General features: G+C 36.9%; 1 protein-coding gene across 3 annotated transcripts in view; it reads right to left on the reverse strand.

Moving 5' to 3' along the window:
* Positions 1–3,037: 3,037 nt before the first annotated feature.
* Positions 3,038–26,989, reverse strand: part of KIDINS220 (kinase D interacting substrate 220) — a 73,812-nt gene continuing 49,860 nt past the window's right edge. Inside the window, exons 22-29 of one of the 3 annotated variants that reach the window (XM_086482505.1) lie at positions 25,044–25,222; positions 23,440–23,666; positions 18,759–18,869; positions 17,830–17,886; positions 11,389–11,535; positions 9,562–9,660; positions 8,197–8,445; positions 3,038–5,416 (exon numbers count right to left, since the gene is read on the reverse strand). In XM_086482505.1, the coding sequence (XP_086338631.1) occupies positions 4,145–5,416; positions 8,197–8,445; positions 9,562–9,660; positions 11,389–11,535; positions 17,830–17,886; positions 18,759–18,869; positions 23,440–23,666; positions 25,044–25,222 (2,341 nt within the window). In that variant the 3' untranslated portion in view covers positions 3,038–4,144. The remainder of the gene's footprint in view (positions 5,417–8,196; positions 8,446–9,561; positions 9,661–11,388; positions 11,536–17,829; positions 17,887–18,758; positions 18,870–23,439; positions 23,667–25,043; positions 25,223–26,989) is intronic. The other 2 variants (XM_086482506.1, XM_086482507.1) reach the window with 2 other exon arrangements.

Genomic DNA, 26,989 nt, shown 5'->3' on the forward strand with positions numbered 1-26,989 from the left:
TAACTGGAATTTAAATTTTGTTCCAAGTTCTCCCACTACAGCTATTATTTGGCACAGAAAGGACCAAAATCCTAACAGCAGGCTTTATCTTACACTAATTAGCATGTTGTACTTCTCTCACATGTCTGAAAATTCACTACTAGGTATTAACACTTCCATTTTACCAGAACTGTGGCTTTCAGTTCAGAGACCTCAAATATCTAGGCATTACTTTCTTTGGCAATTTCTTAGTAATGTATTTAGAAGCTTAAATAAACCTGTCCCAGATGATTCAGCTATCTGGAATCAAGGCCACAGGGTCCAACATGCTGGACTATGGGTAACAGATGCTGTCAGGATCCTTTGCCTGCATCTCTCATGGCCATACAAAGAACTTCCCGTATTTTCACCATGAGATGCAAAAGCTTCCCATGAGAGCTGCAAAGGTAAAAAACAGGCTTCAAGGCTTCTGTGGACAGAAGCAAACAGCTGAACCCCAGACCACAACAGAAACCAACTATTTTCAGCATACTGAATAAACCCATGCTAAGTGCTGAATAAACCCATGCTAAGTGTTTTCCAAAGATTATATAAAGAAAAAATAAGAGAAGAAACAAAAACAGTAACAGTATTTGAAAAGAAATCTGAAGCTAAGGACCGAAAACTTACTAACACCACGTGTACATTCTGCTGCATGGGCAGTGTCACACAGGGTGATCAGATATCCCAGAATGACCAGGACAGGCACAAAATGGAAATCTTTTCCCAGAATCTCCAAAATTTTATTATATCATTATTTTGTTGCAAGTTTTACAAGTGGGATATAAGAATTTCCCTCCCCTCTTCCTCATAAACCACAACACTGGAAAAAGCTGGCAAATAGCCATAGAAGTCTCACATAAATCCTGTGAATCCTTGCATCCAAGTTTTCCTTTCAAAAATGATTTATTTTCACCCTACCATGCAAACATATCCAGGCATCAGAACAAGAGGACAAGCCAAACTGTGCCCTTCAGATTCAGCTAAGCAAAGAAGTCATGGTTTCAAGTTCCTGTAGTGTTCAGCCATCCAAAATTAGAGTGGACACATTAACTGTCATTACAAGAGTTCTGGAAAGTGTTGAGTACCAGAATAAGTTTGCCGTTGTCTTACTGTTTTATACTCTTCATTCATTTCCATTCTCCATGGAACTCTTAGGTTCCATGATTACCACAAGTCACAGAGCTAACTTTTAATATTTCAACACTGGAAATTGTTTATGGTTTCTTGACTCCAAGAATTGTGCAACAAACTAAGCATGCTGGTAACCATAGCGACTGTGGTAGAGAAAAAACAAGGTTCAGCTATGAAACTGCAGTGTATTTTTAATTCTTGCAAATGCTATTCTTTCATAGTCTACATGTGAAAAATTCATTAAGCATGTACAGTAACTAACATATAAAAGACACTTCTTACTACTGTGCTGTATCAAGTACTCCATTTCTCTCCTCTCTCTTTTCCTCTCTCCCTTTATCAGAATACTACACTTTCTTCTGTTTATGAACACCTGTATAAAAAAATTAAAAAGATGCTTCAATGGAGAAGAAAAATGCAGTCTGTCTAGTTATTTTTATGCAAGTAGATTCTAAGTGTCAGTTATATTTACAGTCTTATTAACAAACAGCTTCTGTAGCACACTGTCCTTGAATTGGCTATGAAGCACTCAAATTTTGCTGATTCTAGGAACTTTGCTAGGAAGGCATTAAATAGCAAGCCCATGAACATATCTGATTATATAAACTACAGCATGGGTTGCTACATAATCCAGTTAAAGGACTGAACACTGTTTGGAACTGAAATGCTTTTAGGTACCCACATCCCATGCAGGGCACAGATCTGCATACCCAAAGAGGGAATTACATTAAGCTCTGTACAGTCTTACACAGACACTTTGCTTGTAACTATTGTTTCCTAGTGACAGTAAGCAATTACACTGGTATTAATGCACACGAGATTGAAACCCTGAAACGTTTTCTACTCAACTACCTATTTCATTCCAATTTTGGTATTTTATGAAGACTTGAGGGATAAAACTTGTGGGAAAAAGAAAGATCTCAAAACCATATGAAAATTTAAAATTCATCCATTTGGATTATTTGAGGACTTTAACAGACAAAATGATTTTAAATAATTGGTATCTTTCATCAATACTGTCAATATGTCTCAATGAATGCAGCTACACTTCTTGTCCTCTCTTACAAAACAATGCTTGTAAGTATCTTTCTGTAAACGACTTCTACATCCCAAAGACTTTAGAAAGCAATTATGTACGTTTGTTTGTTTGTTTTTAAAATAGAGAGAATGTAAATAAAAAAACCTGTTCCCAAAGATCTGACAAAATATCATGAAGCTACACAGGCTTTGGGAGCTTCTTATTTTGTTTGGGGAGGCTTTTTGGTTAAACTAATAATCTTTCTAATAGATAAATGTGCACACAAGTTTCCAGTACTTCTGTTACACTCTGATGAGTAAATTTTAATTCAATTGAATGATGCACCAACTTAACAGAATACAAACCCATACAGATCGCGTCTCCAGTCCTGTAAGTATGAGACATCCATGGAATGAAAAAATAAAAAGCTTAGATAAAGCCAGTTTTATTCTGTTGACTCTGGCATAGAAAAGCATCCTCTTGATTTGGATAACAAAGGCCACAACCACATGGTCCCGCTGAAGGCATCTGGTTGGAGATGCACTAGGACAGAAACAAAGCCGCACAGATCCACCAGGACATGTTAACTGCCACAAACAGCAGGATTGCTGCTTTGGAGTAGCAGGAGGTGGCCACATCTCTGCGGCTCCCAGCGCTTCCTTTAGAAACGTCTGCTTTGGCAATTCTGTTTAGCAAATGTATTTTTATACTTGATGCTTATTTAGTACTGTATTAACAACAATATTGTTCTAATGTATTCTTTTTCATTAAATGCATGAAGTACTTTAAACAAACCAACATGGATGTAACATTTTTATCAAGTGAAGAAACGAAATACTGCAATAAATAGAAATTTGGCCACAAACCCAACATACCAATTTATTTTTTATTCTCTTTGTACTACCAGAGTCTAGTTTGAACAATTCTTCCTCAAAAACATGCAGATTTCACTGGACAATACAAGTACTTGCTACAGTAACATTCAGGTACATTACTTAGCTGACACAAAAACCTTCAAACACTGTACTTCAGAAATAAAGAAGCTGGCATACAGCTCTGACAAGATTCCAGAAAGTATGCATTATTTTTAAAATGGCAAACACCGCTTATTTTTCTTTCCATAACCAACTGATAAACACTGTACCAAGGAAAGATCACGCACAGCAACAGATATACCCTAAATTCAGAGATCACATTCATACTTTATCCTTATAATATTTTAATGTAGCTCACATGGTTGCATCTATTTAGACCAGTGACTGTAAAATTACGTACCTATAATAAATAATGAATCCACTAATCAATGATAAGGTATCACCTTATAAACAACCGGCAATTCCAACGACACATCAAGACAATGTTCCTTACAAACCTTATCACCACTCTACCCAAAGTTCACAAAGTCAACCGCAATTACTGAACACAGAGAGAGTAAAAGTGTACATATAGCCAAACAGGTATCTTAACACTCTAATTTCAACATATGTAACATATGTTGCACACATTAATCCACTATTTAATGCAAAGTTTTAAAAGGGTGTCACAGGTTGTGGTATTTAATTTTCTGGCATCCCTTACACCAAATGGCAAAGATGCACAGTCTTAACTTTATTTGCAAGTATGCAGACTTAACTGGAATGTTTAGAAGGGATAAGTAATACATATCCCAAAAGAAAAGTAAAATCACATCATTTTAATTATTAAACCATACTTACTTCTGTCCCTGACCAAAGCTTTGCACAGTGTCTTAACAAAGAACTGGTTTTCCATGGTGGTAAGTACTTCTTTTATATGTGGGGAAGGTTTGAAGTAATTTGCTGCCTGTAAAAACTAATTCTCCTCTTCAAGAAAATGACTGAAAATAATCTAGACCTTCTATTACAATACTGAAAGCTTAAACTACAGAGCTTAATACACACTGACAAAGAATTCCTGGCAAGCTGCAATTCACGGGCACACTCTGTTGGCTGCTTTTTACAGGATACTCTCTCTCTCTTCTCCAAAACCAGCCCCTTCTGAGGCTGTAACAGTGTGGAGCTCTGAAGAATCTTTTGAAAGCCTGGTGTAACTTGAACGCTGGCTCCGCTTGTGAGCAACGCTCTTCAGGTTCTCATTCTGAACTGCAGTTGAATTGGAACCTGAGCCAGGGTGAAGGATAATCTGAGGTGAATCTCTGATACCTGGCATTTCTTCAAAATTTTGATTAGCTCGATTGTTTGGAGCACTGTTATTATTTAAGGTTACTGTACTAGGGGTTCTATTTAAATTATAGACTTTCTGGCAAGCTGGCCAGTTCTCTTCTGGGCTACTTGCTATCAAGCTGCTTTCCGAAGGGCTTTTCTTATCTTCTGAGCAAATAGACATGCGAACCACAGCTGGATCTTGAAGGCCACTAAGGCTGTGTGGAATTCCTCTCTTTCCACTGTGACTATCATCTTCAAGCTCAATGAGATTTGCCTTTTCAAGCTGTGAATCATCTGCTCCTTCATTATGGAGGGAATGATTCGGAGAACTTTCATTGGATCTTACACCTGAGTCAGACGAATCTTTTTTATCCAAAAGGGCATCTGTCAAATACTCCTTTGCTTTGATGAAGGTTCTAATAGGTTCGGATCCATGTTCTGGAGATTTGGGCTGCTTCTCTATTTTGCCATCTGTTTTCTTATCTTTACCTTCCTTAAGAAGTGGAGTATTATCGGATTCCTCAGTTCCTGACTCATCTTCATCACTTGGAAGTTTCTGATACCGGAGAGTAACTCCCTTAAGCTTTAAATCTGCAGCCTGGAAAATACTTGTTCTTTCCGAAGACTTCTTTCCTGGGAGAAGTTTGGAACCAGACTGATCAGATTTTTCATCTTCTTCAGTAATAGGATCCAAAGGAGATGCGTCATTAGTAGAAACACCTGAAGTACTGTAATCAACAACATCATTCCTCTTCAGCAAGAAGGACTTTCTTCCATCATCTTGTTTCTGTTCACCATCTTTTCCTTTTTCCTGCTCTGCACTGGAATGCAAGGAACCCCCTGATGTACTCTGCCCCATATAGAAAGCACTTGAGCTATGAGGGGAGGACCTACCACTCACTGTAGTAGAATTGGCGCCTCCTTCTAACTGTGACATTTGAGCAATATATTCTCTATATGCATCTCTGTATTCTGCCTGTACCTTGTCAGTAAGCTTCGATATTTCAATACTAGAATCTTGAGAGTTAAGACTTGAAAGACTTGGAGTTCTACGAGTTTGTGACTGGGGAAAAAAAAAAAGAGAGAGAGAGATAACAGTTAAATGAACTATTTTTTTTTACTTTTACTGATTTTAAATTAAATAACTCAAAGCATCCAGTACGTGCTTAAATCTCTTCTTTGTTGCTGTGAATAGATTATGTAAGTGAAATTGTCAATGCTATAATTAAAATATGCTTACTATAATCATACATATGCAATCACACACACATTCACTAAACTTACAAAGTATTCTTAGCGCTGGTCTCCGTAACAGAAGATTTCCACAAAACAATCATTTTATCCAGTGCGTTTGAGGCTAACTCCTAAGTATATAATAAAACAACTGAATTTGCATGTCAAGATGGGCTTTTCTAATACATTTTTGTACATTTACAAAATCTGCATTTTATATTAGAAAGACAGCGAGAGTTCATCCAAATGCTGAAAGTGTCTCAAAATAAAAGACCCCCATCCTCCACACCTCAATATATCCTGGCAAAATACCATTGCATATAGCTGACTTCAGAAAAATCAGTTCCTGGACAAACATACCGCTCTTTGCCCCCACCTCTGCTCTCTTAGTGTGGACACAGAGAACTCCTTTGGCATAGGATGCCACGCCACCTATTAGATGCTAGAACCAAGGTCTAGCACAGAGCTGAACGAAGTGAAGTAGTGGATTGTGGCTGAGTACACTGCTTCGTGTCATGCATATAATGGGCTGCTCATTACCACCAAGTAAAAGATGTATGGTGCCCAGTGCATTGGAACTGAGGCACTGACTTAATCAGGAAGTACTTCAGGAAACCTACTCAACTTTCTAGTGCACAAGAGATGAGACTCTGAAAGACTTCTGAGGTATTACGTCTCATTTGAAGCAACACTGAAAATGAACCATACTTCAAAAACCTACCTTCTATTAGAAAACACTATTAAAAGAAAAAAACCAAACTAAGAGGGCTTGGGTTATTTTAACAAGCTATGGGAAAATTAATGTGTGGATTCAAACACTGTGAATGAATTATAAGATTTAGAATAAAATTGCTTAATCATACAGATATACCCTCTTGGTCCATCCTTCTCTCTCTCTCACCCTCCATTTTTCTTTTCTCCCTTCCCGCCACCTTTTTCCTGCCCTTAAATGCATCCTTCTTATCTTTCTTGTTTCTGTCAATCCTCTTTTCCTTTTTCTTGTTCTGCACTGGAATGCAATGCAAACCAACATGTTTCTTTCCTCCTCAGAAGATGCTTATAACCCCCCAGCAAGCAACACACACAAGATCTGCAGGTTCCATTATTCTCTCTATAGTACTGAACAAGTATTACTGACAGCTTTTCATGAGAACAATGATGTTGTACATACACTAGAATTTTGGGGAACAGCTAAACATGATTAACTAAAGGAAAATGGTGTTCAAGTGACTTCTATCTGCCATGACATCAAAGCAATTCCATGCCTAAAGCCAAATGCAAGAATCTAGAAATACTAACACCTGATTATTTATGCATATTCACTACTATATATCCATACTCACAGCAGCTATGGTTCCTCACCAAAAAGAGAACTATTTGATTTTATTGTGCATTTCCAAGTGTACTATTCCTTTTTACAGAGAAGCAGCAACGTTATTTTTTAATCACTATCGACTTTAAAAATTCTAACAGGCAAATTCTAATGTTTTCTTAAGGACAAACTACTTTCTTATTCTTTTGATTTAACTTCAGATAACCATATGGGCATCAGAAGCACTATTTATTTAAGCCTGCATTTTACAGAGTGTTTTAAAAAAGATCTTCTTGCACTTCTTTCTGTGCTTCTGACACAAAACCAACCTAACAGATGTAAGTCATACCACTTTGGTTTTGAGAAACATACATTGATACTCCATTGCTGGGAAGAGATAGTATGGGTAATCAGGGTCCTACAAACACACACAAGTGTGCAAGCACACAAAGAGAGGTATCTGGGACAGAAATCTATCTCTGGGATATATACCCCAAACCTATTTTCAGTGACAGTTTTGAATTTTAAAAATATCACCTATAGCTAGTAATTTGGGGTGTCTTCCTATTTTGATGCTCCTTCAAGATTTTTTTAATTTAGACTTCTAAAACCAGAGATCAAAAAGCTGCTAGATGTTTGGGATTGACTTTTTTTGTCTTGTTTTGTTTTTTAATTCTAATCACTATTTAGATATCAACTGATTTGTCTTATCTCTTAAAAAGGAAGAAAGAAAATCACACCCTTTGGGTGATTTCATAAGATATAGAAGAAAATTGACCATAACCTATGGCAGAAACTGTAGTTAGAGAAGGATGTCAGCTCTGGAGTCTTATGAATAGATTATGCATTGTCAGGACAAGGCTCTGATATCATAGAGCACTGTAGTTGTCTGTTTAAAAAAAACCCCAAACTAATAAAAGTATCTGTAATCCTTTGAATAGTGTAACATCTATGTAGCACATAGCTAAAATATTTCATACACAAAGTCTGAATACTATGATAAACAGAAATCTTGCAGGACGTCACCCTAAGCAAGATGAGAAAAGCATGATAGCTTTGACTTTCTTCTCTTGAAGAATGATTACTTTAACAGATGAGTAGTTTTCTGATGGCAAAGACTGACTCAGAGAGTGTGGTTAGAGTTCACAACTCTGCAAAACTGGTCTTTGCCAAGACTGAGAACTGAAAGTACTTGAACTTTCAGAGTAGTCTTATTTCTTGACCTCTCTATATCCAAGAATAGCAAAAATCCTTTACCATACAGGCAAGCAAGCAGAACATATTTCTCTATTTAATACCTGCCAACTTAAGTTACTATGGCGTGGAGGTGCTTCATCAAGACCAATTGTGTTGAGTTCTTCAAAGCTGAAGTTAAGCGTGTAGGGAGCTTGACCAGAAAGACCTGTAAGCTCAGTGTGAGGCAATTCAGTGTTATGCCCAGGACGACGAGTAAGTTCACTATGAGGAATCGCAGTGGTAGCATGCTCAGTTGTTCCACGGGGATCTTCCTGAACAGCCTGATTTTCTGAACTTCTCATCTCAAGTATCTTAACAAACAAAAAGAGACAGTATAAGTGTAATTATATAAATAGAAGAAGTTCTCAAAATTGTTAAAGAATTCTACTAAAAGCAGGAACAAGGAATTCACAACTGTAAAAGTGTACTTGCGTATGTGGTTGTGATCACAGAAAAGCATGAAGAAAAAAATCTGTTCACAGATCTTGTGCATTCATTGTCTTTACTGCAAATCACATTTTAATAGTCAAGAATTTTCTGGTATTTACAAATTCTTATTACTGCTCAGACCCTTAAAAGAACTCATATGCCACAAAACACTAAAATTCTTGTAAAACTAGGTAAGTGATAAATTACAAAATTAAAGCAAAACTAAACACTTCTGGTTTATAGCTTAATCAACCTGAATCGAACAATAAATCTCATCCTGTAATTCTCAGTGTTTTCAAGACTGATTTAGCAGTTGAGATATACAATGTTATTTTCAGAAAGAAAACTGGCAATATACTATAAATTCTTAAGAGAAAACACAGTTCTCTGCAATGCATAACCCTCACTGTAGAACTGTCATTTACTCTCAAACCGGGAGGAGGAAAATTAGATATCTATATATATGCTTCAATAATAGAATGCAATGCAGCACTCTCTCATTATACAAGTATGTGTCAATCGAATATGTACATGGTACATAAAGAAACTTAAGTTTCTTTAAAAATAATGCTTATGTAGTTGTGTGCCACACATCTCTAACAGCGTGGCTGACCGCTTCCTCGCAGTAATATACTCTGAACTCCCTGACTAACTTTTACCAGAAGGATAGATGCTTCAAAAAGAATTAGGTTCTGACAATTTCATTAAAATAGGCAAATTTAGAAAGGGAAAAGGAAGCCCACACAGGAGAGCCAGATCTTAGAAAAAGAGGAGGGGAAAATTCAGAGTTCACAATCAAGATGCAAATCCATAGGCAACCAGTTCTTCATTAAAGTGCTCAAACAAAAAGACAAAGTAACAAACACATGCATGTTTTAAGATGATACTTATCATCCTAAAGATGATGATAACAAGAAAGCCACAGGAAAGAAATAAATCAGGTTCATAATGAAAAAGACTAATTTATGATGACCTGAATATTGAACAGAAAGTCTTACCATGCTCCTGAACAGGTGCCAGTCACCAAAATTCATATTCATTTCTTTTTTCAGTTCATCAATGTTGCACTGAGCCAAGACACGTCCATTTATATTTGCCTAAAACAATAAAACTAAATAATGTACATCACCAGTATAAGACTTACAGTGTTGCAGTAACCAACTAAAAAGGCAATTAAAATCATATATATTGATGGGGACTACTACTGAAATTCTCCAACAGCACTCTTAAGTCCAATCCTACATAATAAACACGTATTTTTATAGAAGAATATTTACTGATGATTACTGATGGACAAGAACAACCTATGTGTCATGAAAAAAATGAAAATACTAAACCAATCAAAAACGTGTATATGAAAGATAATGACTATGTTCTGTAAACATTCATCTGCCTAGATTTCTCAGACTCAGAACACAAACAGACGGTAGAAGCCCAAGTATCTGAAGACAATCAGACAATTAAGTCTCAGGCATCATCTAACCCCTGGTTTGAGGCATCTAAAATCAAGTACTACCTCCATCAAGTTCCCCCCTGCATAAATGCAGGCTGACATTCCTCTTATCATCAGAAATACCCGGGGACAGAAGACTAGACTTCTACTTTTCATCATCATTCTGAGATCAACACAGAAGTGCCTAAATATCACCCGTATTCCAGGAAGGTGATTCCTTATGTTAGGCATGTTCATATAGTGCTAAACTTACAACACCACCAAATTCAATACAGAACCATTTTCATTACATAACAGTTTCTCTTTACACCATGTATCAGGGGATGGACAGAACATAAAAGAGGAATCATGTCTTAGGAAAGTAGCCACAAAATGGAAAACCCAGGCTGAGAGCTCTGCTCAGAGCTCTCAGTGGTTTACTTCCCCTATCCCAGCAGATAGTCTTAATCAAATCAGGAAAAAGACCAGGCTGAGCCATTTTCATTCTTCCTTTTTACACAGTATCACTTGTAGTAAGAAATGCAAGAATATAAATAAGAGGAATCTCACTAGAGGTAACTGATGAGCACATTCTTTTAGCACTTCAGAGCAACTCGCGCAACTGGACTTTTTTGCAGCTACACCTAATGAGCTGCAATCTGACATCCTGCTTCTTGCTTTAAGCAACACCACTGAAGCTTCCTATGATAAACTTGTCTCTTAATCCTTGAATCAACATCCTCCCTGCGTTTTTTAAGATACAATAGGTACTGGGACAAAGCAAGTTCAGCAAAAACATTCACTAATGACAATCTCCATATTTTTCACTTCTTTCCTTGTAAAAGAAGCTCACAGAATGGTGAAAAAAAGTAATAAAGACAAAATGATTCTGTGTTAAGGTCTCAGAGAAAACAGCAGTAACAAAAAAATGTACAGTGGCCTTTTTTTGAAGCAAATAGATGTGGAATGTGGTAAGAGAGAAACGGAACCATCTTCACCACTCATTTACAACAAGAAGAGATGTGCCAGTTTCTCAGTGGGAAAAAAAAAAAGGGATGTGGCTACCTGGATATACAATACATTTGCAACCCTACTTATCTACACACAGGCAATTTTGAAAATGTTTTTCTTGCTTCTTTTCTCAGAATCACCAGTCTCATCAGCATTTATGCTTCTGAGTCTGTTTCTCCTTTTTGAGAGAGTGCATTTTCACTGAAAAACATATGCTTGTATTAAAAAGTCCTCCAAACTTGGCACACGTAGAAGTCAGGATGTTGTTCTGACATTGACATCTCAATAAACATTTTCAAGAAATGGGGCAACTAAATATTTCCTCTTCCTTGTGTATCTCCATGTTTAGGCACTAAATGCATTAACGAAATTCAGCCGATACCTTTCTTATAGTTGCAGAGTACTGAGGTAGCATGCTCTGGTCCAGACCATCTATCTGCTTTAGCTTCTCACACACAGCTTCCACACTCATTGTGCTCAGAGACACATGCGATACTCCTGCGGTCGATCCTGTGCCTGCTCCTGCTCCCTGCAAGAAGTGAGAAAATGTGCACATAAGATTTGTTCAAATACTCAGTACACCCAGAATTTCACAATACACACTACGACAAACCAAGCTGTGTTCAACTCCATTTTAAAATTAAGAGATGAGAATAAGAATGCACAGATATTTTTAATTACTACCAAAACATCTATATATTGGGAAAAATTTATTATAGGTATTTATGAGAAAAATACTGCATCTTGAGTTATGCCTATGTGAGAAAATAACTCTCTTAAATAATGTTACTTAAGAAGAGCAACACAAAAATCAGAAATATTAAGTAAGGCTTCATCAATTTCAAATGCACCTTTACTCAGTTTCCTCCTGATTTTAGTAGTTAGTTTGGTTTGGGGTTTTGTTTTGGTTTTTTGTTTTGTTTTGTTTTGTTTTTTTGAGGGGGGGGTGGTGGCATTTGTTTGTTCTTAAATAACACAGACACAACTTAGATTTTCCTGTTTTAAAAACTCCTGGCTTAGTATCAGACAAAGATGACCTAAAACATAACTACTCGATTAATTGGATTCATTGGGTAATTCTAGCAACATCTGTCCATTTGCCAGAGGCTCCTTCAGCTCCGTTTACACAAGATCAGCCAAGGGGCTGTGTATCACAGTACAGAAACACAGAGCAGCACTGCCACTGCCCTCCAAGGTACTATGAGGATGCTTCATTATCTTGAACTCTGTCAAGATTTAGGTAGAAATTATTCACATCTCAGATCCGTTAAACAGAAGTTTGTCCTGTTAGTGTTGCCAGCTTCCAGGAAATTAAAAAAAAAAGGCGTGGAAAAACAACACCAAACGCATCTGCAGGTAGTCAATATATTCTCAGAAAAACCCACGTTCTCCCTGGATGGGGACCTGTGCATTAAGCAGGAGAAAGTGCAAAGCTCTAAACAGTTACACTAGTGATTTCAAATTCCTAAAGGAAAATCAGAACCAGTTCTATCAGCTATGAAATACTTGCACGCCCTCCTTCTGGGAGGGAGGTTGCACCCTCCCCTTTTTCTGAACGTGAAGTTTTGGGTTCAGCACTATAGACCATGCACCAAACAAAGCTCATTTTGGGAGGATGCAAAAGAGCTTCAAAAGGTTCAGAGTTCATCATTACATGCATAAACCCCAGGATGTAAAAGTGCATTTTGACTACCCAGAGTTCAGTTAATCAAGTTTGACTCTGTTCCTCAAATCACCACTGAAGACTTTTATAGTCACAATACATTTTTATTTAATTACTTCAAGCTTATTTAATCTTTCAGAATAAATACAAAGTAATAGATCCAAATATATTGCTTATGAAAACCAAGGATTATCAGACAGAATGGCATTAACCATATCTGAATTATCTAAACCAGGATATTTAAGAATTTATTCAACTATTAATTCCAAGACAGCAAGCCAAAACCCCATTACCTACTACCGTTTAACTTCAGAGTTATTTCTAACTTACTGTTATCAGAGATACCCTGATCTGAGCAGGTAGGCACGCTCCCCACCTAAGCTACTCTGAGTTTCAAAGTTTAGATGCTATTACATGTAATTCCCTCAAAGATCTCTGCCAGATGTGCCTGAAATGGACTTAAAATTGGCAAACTATCAACTTCACTCAAGAACATTACAGGAGGTTGTGGGGAATCTAAACCCAGCAGTTTGCCCACTTGCCTGAAAACTGAGCTGGGGCACTAATCTTTCTTCCTTTGACCATCTGTATTTTTTTTCTGTGATGTCAACTGGACACTAAACAAACAAAAGATATAACCCCATTTTCTTGGCAGGTAGTCTACCTAAAATATTGCATAAAAAGTAAGCATAATTCCACTACAGTCTAGGCACCTAACTGAGGGACTTCGTCCTTCCTTCTGAGGATCAGACAGTTACTTTTCAGATTCTGCAATGTCTCCCTCATTAGGTGCCTACAATATCTAATTAGTTACCAAATTACACATGTAAAGGAAGACATTCACGTTTTAATCTAGTCTGATTTTTAGCACAGCTAAAATCTTCACCATGTTAAGGATGTAAGCCAACCACGAAGGCCAATGGTATCCTGGGGTGCATCAAGAAGAGGGTGGCCAGCAGGTCAAGGGAGGTTCTCCTCCTCCTCTACTCTGCCCTGGTGAGGCCACATCTGGAGTACCGCGTCCAGAACTGGCTCCCCAGTTCAAGAGGGTCACGAAACTACTGGAGAGAGTCAACCACAGGGCCAGGAAGATGATGAGGGGACTGGAGCATCTCTCCTATGAGGAAAGGCTGAGAGACCTAGGGCTCCTTAGCCTGGAGAAGAGAAGGCTGAGAGGGGACCTTATCAACACTCATAAATATCTAAAGAGAGGGTGTCAAGAGGATGGGGCCAGTTGTGTCCAGCAACAGGACGAGAGTCAACAGCGGCAAACTGGAGCAGAGGAAATTCCGCCTGAACATGAGAAAAAATTTACTCTGAGGGTGGCAGAGCACTGGAACAGGCTGCCCAGGGAGGTTGTGGAGTCTCCTTCCCTGGAGATATTCAAAACCCACCTGGATGTGTTCCTGTGCGACCTGCTGTAGGTGAACCTGCTTTAGCAGGGGGTTGCACTAGATGATCTCTAGAGGTCCCTTCCAATCCCTTACCGTTCTATGACTGAGTGACTGTAACCATCAAACTGATGAAGATGACAGGAAGAAGCCTCATCCATAAACTATTTATCATATATTTCTTTTATGTACATCTCTATTTTTAAAAATCACTTGGGAGTTTTTCTTCAGAATACCAGTTTTATCTATTCTTTCCCCATAAACACACTATTCGCTATTGGTATCAAGTAGATAATAGATCAGTAAAGAAAAGGTATTAAGTCAATTCAAATATTAGGGGTTTTTTTTTTTGAAAGAAAGCTTATCAATTAAAATAAAAGAAACCATTATAGCCAAAATTACATCGTAGCATGACTGAAATAAATGATCCCTAAGCAATGTGTGTAAGCAATTGCCTTTGTTCTCCAAATCTATTAAATACATTATCTATCATATATCTACAAATAAATGAATAAAAGTTTTAAACACTTCTCATTTAACAGTTCTCCTTCAGATCAAAGTAATTTTTTAACAATGCAGAACAAGTCATTCCTTCTGCATGTATTAAGAGATAGTTTAGAAACTCTTCTTTCTGTGTATTAAAAAAATACAGAAAAGCACTAAAATATTTAGACTATTTTTGTTAAAGTGTGAACTGTTTGAAATAGATGCACATTAATCCAAATGATTCTTTATAAAAAGCACTCTCCAAAGAATAAGTAATGCAATAGCTTCAGGGATATTGTCATCATGTACATGAATTAAAACTGTACTTAAACTGACAGATTTTTCAGCCTTAGTGGTTTTGTTAGAGATGCTTAGAGAACATTAGTCTGAAAAGTATTTGCCATGCAAAAAGCTAAAAGCAGCTTGTCAAAACAAACCTCAAGGCTAGTAATGAGCATTAGTTTACAGACAGCCCAGCATGAAGCGCCAGTATGATAGCTCCTGAAATGACTGAAATAAGTGAATGATAATTCACAGAAATTGGCTGTACCTGTCTGTTTTTGTTTAACCCAGACTTAAACTGCTTTGAGAAAAGGACAAAACAGAATGAAAAGAAACAACAGCTTAAAGTGACATCAGAAAGGTTGAACATACAGACGACATGCTTTGAAGTAACCAGAGGAAATCAGTGTTAGGACAGAAACAAGGTATTTTCATAACGTGATAAAACTTTTAAGACAGACCTTCAGAATATACATTTAGCAACATGCTAAACAAATACTATTTTCTATGAGTAGACTACTCCGTTTTGCACTTGTAAGAAAATGACACGTGATGTATCTTGTTTGCATGAAAGTTTTACATTATGTTTCTGATGGAAAATCCTGCTTTTAACTCAACATCCTCCTGCCATTTTAAGATCACGTTATACCACCAATGTGTTTCAAATAACTTTAAAACCTTTATTTAACCCCCACCCCCCTGCCCCCCAGAATTGAAAAGGTACTTCTTTTAAGAGCAAATACTCGAAGCACAAAAATGCTAGATAAAAGCACCAGGAAAATCCATGTGAGAAAACTCCCATGCCACACACTCTCATTCATGCTTAAACTTTTGAAAACCCTGATACTCCTGAAGAAACTGGGTTTTGTCCTGTAAGACCTGAAGCATTCAAAAGAATGATTATTCTCTATTTTACACAGATGTAAAATGGCCACATTTCCAGCTCCTTGATAGATTTGCATGAAAGACAATTTTGATTCTTGTTTTCAAACACTCCTCTTGTTCTCAGTCATCAAAACAGTTTCTTGGTGTTAACTACTTCGTACAGTTTTTTTTAGTTTAATTCACTACTTTGCATACACCAATCCATTTAATAAGTAAAAGCTGTACCATTTATATAGTGGCAATGACCCATCAATTAGGAGCTACCTAAATAGCTGGATGAAATTATCGTAGCCATTACCTCTGAATAACTGCAGTTCCTAAATCAAATATAACACCGTTTCCTTTCAAAGAAATTTCAATAAAGTCTACAAAAGAACTGTTCTAGAATAGATGAAACCCTGATGAAGTACTCAGTCAGCCACACACTCTTCTCTACTGAGAGGGTGGTCAAACACACGAACAGGCTTCCCAGAGAGGTAGTCCATGCCCCAAGCCTGTCACTGTTTAAAAGGCATTTGGACAATGCCCTTAACAACATACATTAACTTTTGGTCAGCCCTGAAGTGGTCAGGCAGTTGGACTCCATGGTCGTTGCAGGTCCCTTCCAACTGAAATAGTCTAGCCTAGCCTAATACCACACCCTGACTAACAACATTCTCACAAACTACCCAAGAGATTTCAAAAACCACAAAATTTTTGATTGACACTGTAGGTTAAATGTTGCTAAGTCTTAGAAAAGCGTATGATCTGATGTGCTGTACTACACAGATTCACAGTAGTATGAATTAAACTCAAAACTAGATTAATAAAATCCTCCATCATCATTATTTCAAACAAAGGGTTTTTTTAATATTCTAAATCCCTTATTTTCTTACCTACAGCCAATACACTACCTAACTTACGTGAGTCTTTTAAATTGCTGCTTGAAACTGCAGCCTATGTGTGCTTAAAATACATACTCAGAGCAGCAAGCAGAACAACCTCCATGTCCAGGTCTGCTGCTAGAGCTCATTCACTGCTTAGCCCTGAGACTAAATCCCACTTTTCCAGTCCCGCATCCCTTCTCACACTCACGGATACACACATACTTCAGTCATCATTCTACTACTTTCTCCAAAGTCCTTACTTTTTCTCCTTGCACTGACAAGCTGCAAAGGACTGGGAACAGAACTGAAATAAGGAATCAAACACAGGAAAGGCATGAGGTTCTCTACCAGAGTACTACCAGAAAAACTTGAGTTGTCTCCTCACACAAGGTAGCTAATGACCTGGAAGAGAGACCTTAGGGTTCATTTTCCATTGCGTCACCCATACATGGGTGCTCAGTGAAGGTTAGGTGCAGTTAAATACAGTTCTGGGATTTGTGGGGGGGTTTTCTCATGGCACAACAATGGAAAGACATTTTTTAACGATTTACTAGAAGAAAAATTACCAAGATCAAACTATAACTGCTGCCAACAACTACTGGTAGCAAGTATTAAGAGAATTATGACAACCTCTTTTCTTTACTCATAAATCATGGTTTTCCATCGATACCCACACTTAGAGTTAAAACAGATACCCATAAAGAAGACATCTTTGCGTGATTACTTAGGATAAAACAGCAAGTATTCACGGAAAAGGCAGATGTTAGCATTCTGACTCAAGAATAAGCTTATGATTAGCAAATTTTTTGTTGTTTAAACTTCTATTGAGAGTTGCTTTATACTGTGTTAACTGCAATAGCTTTATGTCACCGACTGAAGAAGTATGGATCGGGTGAGAGAGCTGACTAAAGCGGAAAACACACAGTTACTTCATTCTAAAATCTAAGCGCCAAACGTCCAGCTGTCATTCTCCACTGTTTACAGCTACCACAACACCATAAAAAAAAGCTCACCATAGCTACTGAGAAAGGCAAGGGGAAAACTACAGGGGAAAAATATAATACATCTTATAAGTAAAATATTAGCTCTTACATTCATTCACAAACTACATTAGTTTTCAACTACTCTATTTGCCCACCAAAGCCACTGATGCAGTGTTAGTGAACTGCAGTTACGATTAATGCAGACTCATTACTGCTGAACAAGCAATGAGATGCTAAAATTTCCACACCACATGACTACTCATTTACCATTGAGGGGTCTGTGGGTGAAGGAAGCCCCTCATCAGCATCCTCCTTGATAACATCCTAACAACAACAAAATATTACGGTTTGGGTAAAATGATCAAGGGCTCAACAAAAAATATGAAGTAAACAGTGAATGAGAACGATCTCATAATAAGACATAATTCAACAGAAACACATTTGTTTTCCTTAAGTGATTAAAGATTTTACCACCTTTCAATAGCTTTGCTCATTGTATCAACATCCTAGAAAGTGATTGACAAGTCAGCCTTTTACTTTTTTAGCTTTCCTTAGTTCTTAATGCTGTTTGAACAGCCATCTGTCAGTAAAATTAATACTGTTAAATAGGAGTTTTATTATTCTGTAGGAAGCTAGAAAAGTCTGCTCATTTTTCCTTTCCACTGGGTAAACAAAGTCAAATTATATGTACTTACAAAACCAAGCTACAACTAATGCATACTTAAGATAAAATGTATTTTGTTTTATTTGAATATTTAAAACATTTCTTTTAACTTTTTACTTTGGCCTTCCAATTTCTAGTATTTTCTACAACATTAAAGGATGTAATTTTATCTTATAAAATTTGAATATAAATTTACAAGTAGAACTCTTTTTCTTACAATATTACACTATATCAATTTCTTCGCTACAGTACAGCTGTCATTTTCATTAAAATATTTTCCTGCCAATATTACAGGTCATACTCCTCTAATTTTGATACCTGGATGTTAGAATCGTTTTTCCTCTCTAAGTAATTTCTAAAGTTAAAACAAAATACATTTTACATTACATGTTAATAACACCTTGGCTTAAACTATTTGTAATATAGAGCTTGTACTTGTCTAATAGTGAAGCATCATTAATAACCTTCATTTTCATTACTCACTATATTTATTGTCTAGGTTAGTATTTGCATTATCCTTCAAAATACTTACTAGGCCATTGTTCTGATCTCTGGACAAACTCGTTTTTAGTGGTGGACGTGAGATGAGATGAGAACTGCCAGGGTAATACCTTGGCATGTAAAGATATGGGGCAAAGAATGGCTATGGAAAAAAAAAACGTAACAAAAAAGGGACAAACAATTACACAAATCAAAATGTAGTAATAAAATAAAACTTATTTCAACATAACACATCCTCTAGTTGAGTTTATTAAAGTGAAAAATAGCAATTACTAATAGCTTTTTTTACTTTTTGCATTGAACAGAATTCAGTCAAAAGCTCTGGGCTGAGTTCTTCAAAATCCCTCAGCGCCAATGAGTGCTCCGGAGAGGTATTCTGGAGAAACAGAGTTGGAGTGGTTTTGGTAGCTACACTCTAACATCTGTTCTGAGCATGGGAAAAGGACCATTTAAGGATAATTCTGACAATTTCACTCTCTCAGACCTGCCAAACCCAAAATTAGATGCTCAGTAAAACTTACAATGTTTCGTAATACTGAAGACAACCGTACCAAAAGAAAAAAAAACGTGATGCACGAGAGCATCACTAGAACTTCCCATATTTGTGGTAGCCAACCTGAAGGCCTCCACAAATACTAGATTTTCTAAATCCATTCATCAATTTTTATAGCAGACAATATTTGAGCTTTGTTTTGTCAGAAATATATCAATGCACGTTGTTCAATACAAATACCATTTTAAAGGACAATGTTAATTATCATAAAACAAATATCAGAAACATTTTTTTAAAATAAAATATTTTTCCCCTCCACAAACATCAGTTAACTCTAATCACGATTTTTATAACCAGATCCTTTTTATCCCTTTTCACTAACAAATTTCAAGAAAATAAACACTATCTAAGTTTCCGAAAGTCTTATCAGCACATCAGTGCAAAAGGTCCAAATGAGAACTCAGGCTTTTAATAAAATCGCTTCTAGAAGATAAGAGATCTCAAAATCACAAATATGCCTCCAACAGAGGACTCCATATGCTCCAATCTTTCAAGTTTTATAATCAACTGTAAAAACATGTTCCTTGAAATTCACATGCTACCCACTGGCATGCAACAAAACCCTGTGTGTCTAGGCACAAGCATGCATTTAGGAGTTATGAGCCTTACGACTGGCAAGGCAGTTCGGAGGTATAAACCGCTTTTCCAGTATCGTGAAATTTTGTTTTGATCTATTTGGGAACTTGAGTTAGGCTTTGAAATAAGATTTTCATCTCCTTATCAATTCTCTTTTAAGGCAACGTAATGGAAAGCAATAGAGCCTTTAGACTTTAGGAAAGCAGAATGACAGTGCTCACTGCTTTCAATTCATTACCCAGTTCTTAAAAAAATACATAGAAATCTAAAAAGAATGTCTGTATTACACATTTCTGATGTTTCTACATGTAGCATTTAAAAAACTGTATTACCTAGCTATTTAACAAAACAGAACATACTATTTGTTTGTGTTTCTGCACATGACAAGATTCTGAGTAGTGTACTGCACAAAATCCAGCACAGAGTAAATAATTTTATGACTTGATGGCAAATATATGAGGAAGGATTAAAATTTGTTGAAGTACTCCACTTTGAATTTGTCTACAAGGACTAAAAGCCCTCTGCATTCAGAAGCAGCTGTAAATGAACTAAAATATTGAAGTTTAATTCCTGCATACATCAATTACTTGGATGGCATATGCTACAACTTTGAGCAATTTCTGGAAAATACAAACGGTTCCATATTCTTAACTGCTACAGGTAGTCTTTGCCCACTCTTTCACATGAGTAGCACAAAAGTTCATATGCTCTTCCACACAGAAGTGGCCTGATACGCATTATAACCACTAGTCTAAATGTGGAAGTTTCGTTTGGTTTGGTTTAAATAGGTAGGAGAATCAATACCTAGCCTTTTCATTACATTTATTGCTTAGCATAGGACTCAGGAAGTTCACTGATTTAAAATTCTTTCACTGTCGTAAGGCACCGATTCTATGGTATTTTCTGGAAAGTAAACTCTCATCAAAAAAAGTTCATGTTGTTTCTAGAATAATTAAATGCCTCAATTTTCCACTAACAGCTTAAACCACACAGAAACCCCCCAAGCATGGAAAGCTTAATGATCATACTGCATTCAAGTGCCTAGCTCTCACTGCAAAGACTACCCTCTGAAACACAGAGCGAGCCCTGTTTGTTGGTCGCGAGTCATCAAACTACAAAGCAATGAGAAAAATTTGTTCAGTAAGGCAACTGTCCCACAATTCTTTCATAATTTCTAATTATGCCTTGAGTCCACTTCAGCTACTCCACTACTTCCCAACTGTGGGGTTAATTAATTCTCCATTATAGGCTTGAACTCTACAGACTCAATCTGCATTTGAACTATGGTAATACAGGTTTCAAGAAAACATGAGATCAATATAAATACATGTTGGACACAAATCAGTGCAGAGCTGTTCTCCAAGTTTGCAAATAGCCTATAAAGGATAAGTGTGGTGTTTACTATTTTTCCAAGATAAAGAATTTGCTCTTTTTTTGCAAAAAAAGTCTTCACGTACCATAATTTCTAGTTCCCACCCATGAAAGCCCAATTACAGTTGCCTACTGCTTTGACCCTCCCCGTAAGAAACATGACCTCCACAATGCCCCATGACAGCAGCTATTTTGAGATACTGAACTTGAATCCTGCTCACAGCCAGGCCATTAGACAGTGGTAAAACGTACACATCCAGCACAGTCCTATACTGACAGCCAAAGCGCCAAGTTGAAGAGCTGCTAAATGGGACTATAATCTTTACAGCTATACAAACAGAGAATGGGGTTTTAAACCACAAACTAATAGATTATGTCACTGGAAGGCCAAGGTCCATAACACAGGAGCATCTAAAGAACAAAGAAGAAACATGCGTAATAAAGAACCCTGTATTTCCTAAAAATAAAGAGAGTTTTTTCCCCCAACAACTCAAAGGCTTTTTTCTTAAGCACAAATGAATGCTTAAAGACAACAGGGCAGGAACCATTTACTGGTCTGAATAAGGCATCTATCCCCAGAACTTAGGGCGTTTTTGCATAAAATTCAGGCATTTCCCCACAAGCATCTGAACCCATCGTGTTGTGTCATACAGGTATCCAAGACCTCTCTCAAACTTCTACTGGGGAAAGCCTGTTCTTCGGTTCTTGTTTTTTTTACACCATTCTTACAAACACCTGAGAAGTGAAGTATGATTGAAAATTATGAAGGAAACACACTTTCAGTCTAAGTTTTCTACTATTATAAGGTTCTCATCCCTTACCTCAGTATGTGGTGCTCATGACAGTACCTTTATGACTCCAAAGTAATGAATATAGTTCTTTGTCAATATTTGAAAGCGTGAAACACTAAAACCAGTTATACCTCAGAAGGGCAGTATAAAATTCCAGAAAGATCAAACCAGAAGTATTTTAGTCTTCAGCAGGCAAAAAAGGAAGCATGCCTGTACGCCTGTGTATGCACTTAATACAAATGAACAAATAAACTGATTGTAAGAACAGCTTACGACTAACCAATAATTGCTTTTGTAATGCTTATTAGAGCAAAAAAACCATACAAGTTTTAACTGTGTATCACCCCACACTTTAAACCTTGTCATGTACAGTAACACAGACATAAAAAAAGGGCTTCCAATTAAACACCTACTTTACAAAGCTGAGCTACTATCAGCACAAAGATTCATGTGACAAGCATTTACCAGTGCTGGACTACTTCAAAGTATACGCCATTTTAAGTTATTTTCAACAAAACAGTATATTGTATCTGTACTGAGGGTATAAAAGAATAATTTTAGAACAGATAACTTTAAAAGTTCTGTGCACGTACTCTTTTTTGCTTTGGTTAATAAACACTGACTTAGGAATAACTCAATTTTCTTTCCACCTTATTCGCTTAAACATTTACCTATGGTCAAATCTACTTAAAGTTGAGGCCATTTCCTGCATACAGAAGTAAGCTATATCAGCTTTCTACTTTTTGTCCTGATAGTACTGCAGGAAAAAGAAGTAAAGTTTAAAAATACTGAATACATCCCACAAAACCAGAAAGTTTACAGTCAATCTGACTATACAATGAAGCACTTCATTCAATTTTCAAGTGAGCTGTGCCCAGGACTATGTTTTCTGAGGCTCACAAATAGTTCAAAAATGTATGTTTACTGCAATTTTTGTTAATTCCTTTAAACTAGTGCAACACCAGTTTAGGGAAAAGATCCCAGAATAACTTTAAAAAGAGACGAAAGGGAAGATGGACATACATTCTTGTGTTGCAGTTCCCCACCTGAGTTTCTGTATGTTCTAATCAAAGTCACCAAGAAAAAGCCAGGATCCCTTCCAATGTTTGTGAGCAAGCATGTGAATGACTGAGCAGAGTTTACCACAGAAAAATATAAAACCCCCTGCAATATCCTACTATTGAGCAGCATCTCAAAATGATTTGACCTTTTTCCCCCTTGGGTAATTCATTTTTCTGATGCAATTTACCACATTTATCCCCCAGACCGCAGTGACTGACTATCACTGTGAAATCTACCAACTTTTGGACTTTTCTCTATTCCTAAATAAAACTTGCGTGAGTCTTTCACTATTTTTAGCTGATATCTGCAATATTAACAGATTAAATCAGAAGAATGTTAATTGGTTCTCGATTATTTACCCGATTGTAAAATGGATGCTGAGGTCCTGTCATACCACTATAGTAACTGCTATGAGGTTGCGGTGATAAAACTCCACTATTGAAAGGTCCATTGAAAGAGGTTGTGGAAGAGCAAGCTGATGAAGGCTGACTGAACAGAGACGTTGCTCTAGCAGGTGCCTCATGTAAAGGCAACGTGGGATAAGGAAGCCCTCCAATATTCATTTGATCTCTTGCAGCACGAACATCTGAAAAATAAAAAAGTAAAAAACGGTAAGATTTTGCTTGAAATATTTGAAAAAGTTTTGATTTCTTTGCCCCTTCATTACAGTACATTTTTGTGTATTGAACTCCCATCAGAACTCATCAAGTAGAAAGTCAAATGTCACTTTCAGCTGCTTTCAGTTGATTTCTCTTGAGGATCACATATACACAGGAGTCTTTAGAAGAGTTAGGGGAATTTATTTCATAAATTTATGTAGCATATTAAATACCTCTAAACATTCTCTCTCAGAGAGAACAAGTTCCAAATCCCAACCCAAATACAAAGAAACTCAGGAATACATCATGCCAAGTATGTCTCTGATGGTAAACACATCTGATGTGATAGTCAGACCTGTACTGTTTCTGAAAAGATTAACAAGACAGAGCTTGTGAACAAAAGTTAGGCCATCCCACTGCAGCTACCAAGTGCAGAGAAGGAAGCTGGAAAAAAGTAAGAACAAAAAGGATTCCAGTTGAGGACTGAAGAAAAGTGTGATGAGAGAAAAGACATGCAAAGGGAACTATTAATACCTGAGTTCAGTTCCCACCTAGAATACTGTCATACCAAAGACTCATAAGGATCTCATATTAAATTCAAAGTTATGGATTTCTTCAAAGCTTTGGCATCTCTTAACATGTGGAAATGTTAGGATGCCTTAGCCTTACTCCAGAGCCAACAGCAATCCCTAAGACTGCACAGAAAGTGCCATACCACGTGTCACATCAGTCCGCAGCATCAGTGAGCAGTCAGAACATTCAATGCTGAGCGGAGTGCTTTTGCAGAACAGAACATACCTGAAACCTGATTGCATTTTTTGAAACTACAAGCAAGTAGAGATAACTGCTTGATAACTGCTGCACAATAAACAACACTTGGCCTAGGATGAATTTAAATACCATACTATAGCAGACTAAAAAATAACTCACAGGTACCATCTGCACAGGTATCTAGTGGGGTACATATTAAATGGAGACATTCCACTTTGTTTCACTGGCTTCAGTTCTACAGGGTCTTACTGACACTTATGAAAATTGTTAACAAAGATCTAGAAGTCAACTTGCATCTCTACTACTACAATATCATTGTGTGTACTGGCTTCCTCCATTTGCTAAAGCAGTCTTCAAACCAAGATCAGCAGATTCTCCCCTCTAAAAGAGAAGCTTTATTCTAGTATGGTCTAGGCTTTACAGCAAAGCTACTAGGTGAAACTGAATGGCCTGCTACTGAAGTCAAGTCAGACAACCTGAAGGTCTGATTTGACGAACAAATCAGGATTCTGCGTAACATGCAAAGTAGCTCTACCTAAAATGAAAAGAAATAATGTAACTGTCATTATCCATTTATCTGAAAGCATACTCACCTGCAATGATTTCTCGTAGCTTGGGATCTAAGTTTACTGTGCATGGCAAAAAGGTTCGTACATCACGTGCAACGAGAACAGGTGTTCGCGAAGATAAAAATACTTCAAAGTTCCGTATATCTCCATCAATTTCAAGTAGAGGTTCAACATCTTTAGTTGTAGGAATATTCTTTGAAATTCTGGGGGGGGGGAAATTAGATATATCATAAACCACGTTTATTACGGTACGACTTCCATTTGCATAGTGATATTCTAGGGTGAAATACTAGTACATTTGCATCCATTCTCCCTGTTCTCCGGACAATGAAGAGAACTCATAACGAGCTGCACTGTTTGCAGAAATAACAATTTAACATTTTCTAATATGCAAAAAACCTCAAACTGCTAAGCAATCTGATCTAATTGTACGCTTCAGAGATCTCAAAGAAGCCATACAGAAGACTAAAATCAGATCAGGAATTTACAGATCAGTAACATCAAATCCAAAGTAAAGGGAAGTTAACATTTGTCAACTTTAACCTCAAACATCTATTCAAACTCTGACAGCCCAATCAGAAATTCCATGGCTAAAAACCTCATTTTTAAACTAACATTTCTTGTAACAGGAACACTCAGACATCTTAGACATTGATCAAAACCTAACTGTGCATGTTTTCACGGCAAAAAGTGGAAAAACAACTGCCTGTTTTCAAGTAATTCACCTTCTAAGAAGCCACAAACAGAACAGAACAGCGAGACATGATCAATATAAGGGACTGTTGATGCATTATGACTATCATCAAGCAACAGCAGGGATTTCTGTAAGCATCAGTACAAAGGACAGTTTTAGGAAGGAAAAAGGAGAAGGATTAAACGTTAGCCTTGTGGAAGTTTATGAAACACTCCTACCAAATGCAGGCACATGATGGAGGCTGACATGATGGCTCAGATAGACCTATCTTATTCCACATCTCGTCTCACAGTATCACGACTCCTATCTCATCTGACATCAAATGAGAAATGATAATATAAATTAAAGATTACTAAAATGAAAAAACGCTTCTCACACCCAGTATAATAAAAACGGACACAGTGGAAGAACGCACTGAGAATGGCTGACATGGTTACAGTAATGACTGTGTAGCCACTGTAACAGCACTCTATATGGATAGCAGTGAAGTAACCATGCTGCACTTAAAAGTAAAAATAGAAAAAAGTTATGAGGAAAAAAAAACCCTAAAAAAAACCCCACTTTATAGAAACATAAAATGAAATGAATGACGCATCTCACTAGTTAACGGCTTTTCCCAAAGACATATTATGATTGCAGTTCCATGAAAAGGGATCACTTTGCATAGACACGCTGACTGCTCTGTCAGCTGCCCTAACTTGCTAAATAGAAGTTAGCACAGCACAAAGTCTAAGAGTTTTTTCTATTTATCAGACAATTAAAGCAGCTAAGGTAACTACAAGTGCTGTCGTCGGGGAAAGGAGTGCACTGATGCATGGATGGAAAGGGAGGAAGGAGCCCTCATGTCCACTCAGTAACCTATCAAAGAGCAACCAAGAATCTCTTACACTAAATAAATACACACTCATGTGTCTATGAATATATAAGAACATAACACTTTAAAAAAAATCTGGTTGCAACTGAAATGTATTTTTAATACAGCTAATGAACTAAATCTTATCATTAGCTGATGATTTTACCTTATTTCACAATTTGTTAACTTTTTAAAAGCAATGACCTTCTTTCCTCTTTGTTTTTAGACCCTCCATACAAAGTAGAATCTCACGTACCATGGGATTATTCCAGTGGCAGATTTACACAGAATATTTAGCGTTTATTGTTAAGAGAAATAAAAGACCAGAGGACCAATGCTAGATGCTTGAAGTAAGTGCAACTCCTTTACATTGAAAATGTATTTTAACTGTGTGTTAATCTTTCAATCTGATCTTTCACAACA

Source organism: Leptosomus discolor, chromosome 2 (assembly GCF_034619465.1).
Source record: "Leptosomus discolor isolate bLepDis1 chromosome 2, bLepDis1.hap2, whole genome shotgun sequence".
Lineage (NCBI taxonomy): Eukaryota > Metazoa > Chordata > Aves > Leptosomiformes > Leptosomidae > Leptosomus > Leptosomus discolor.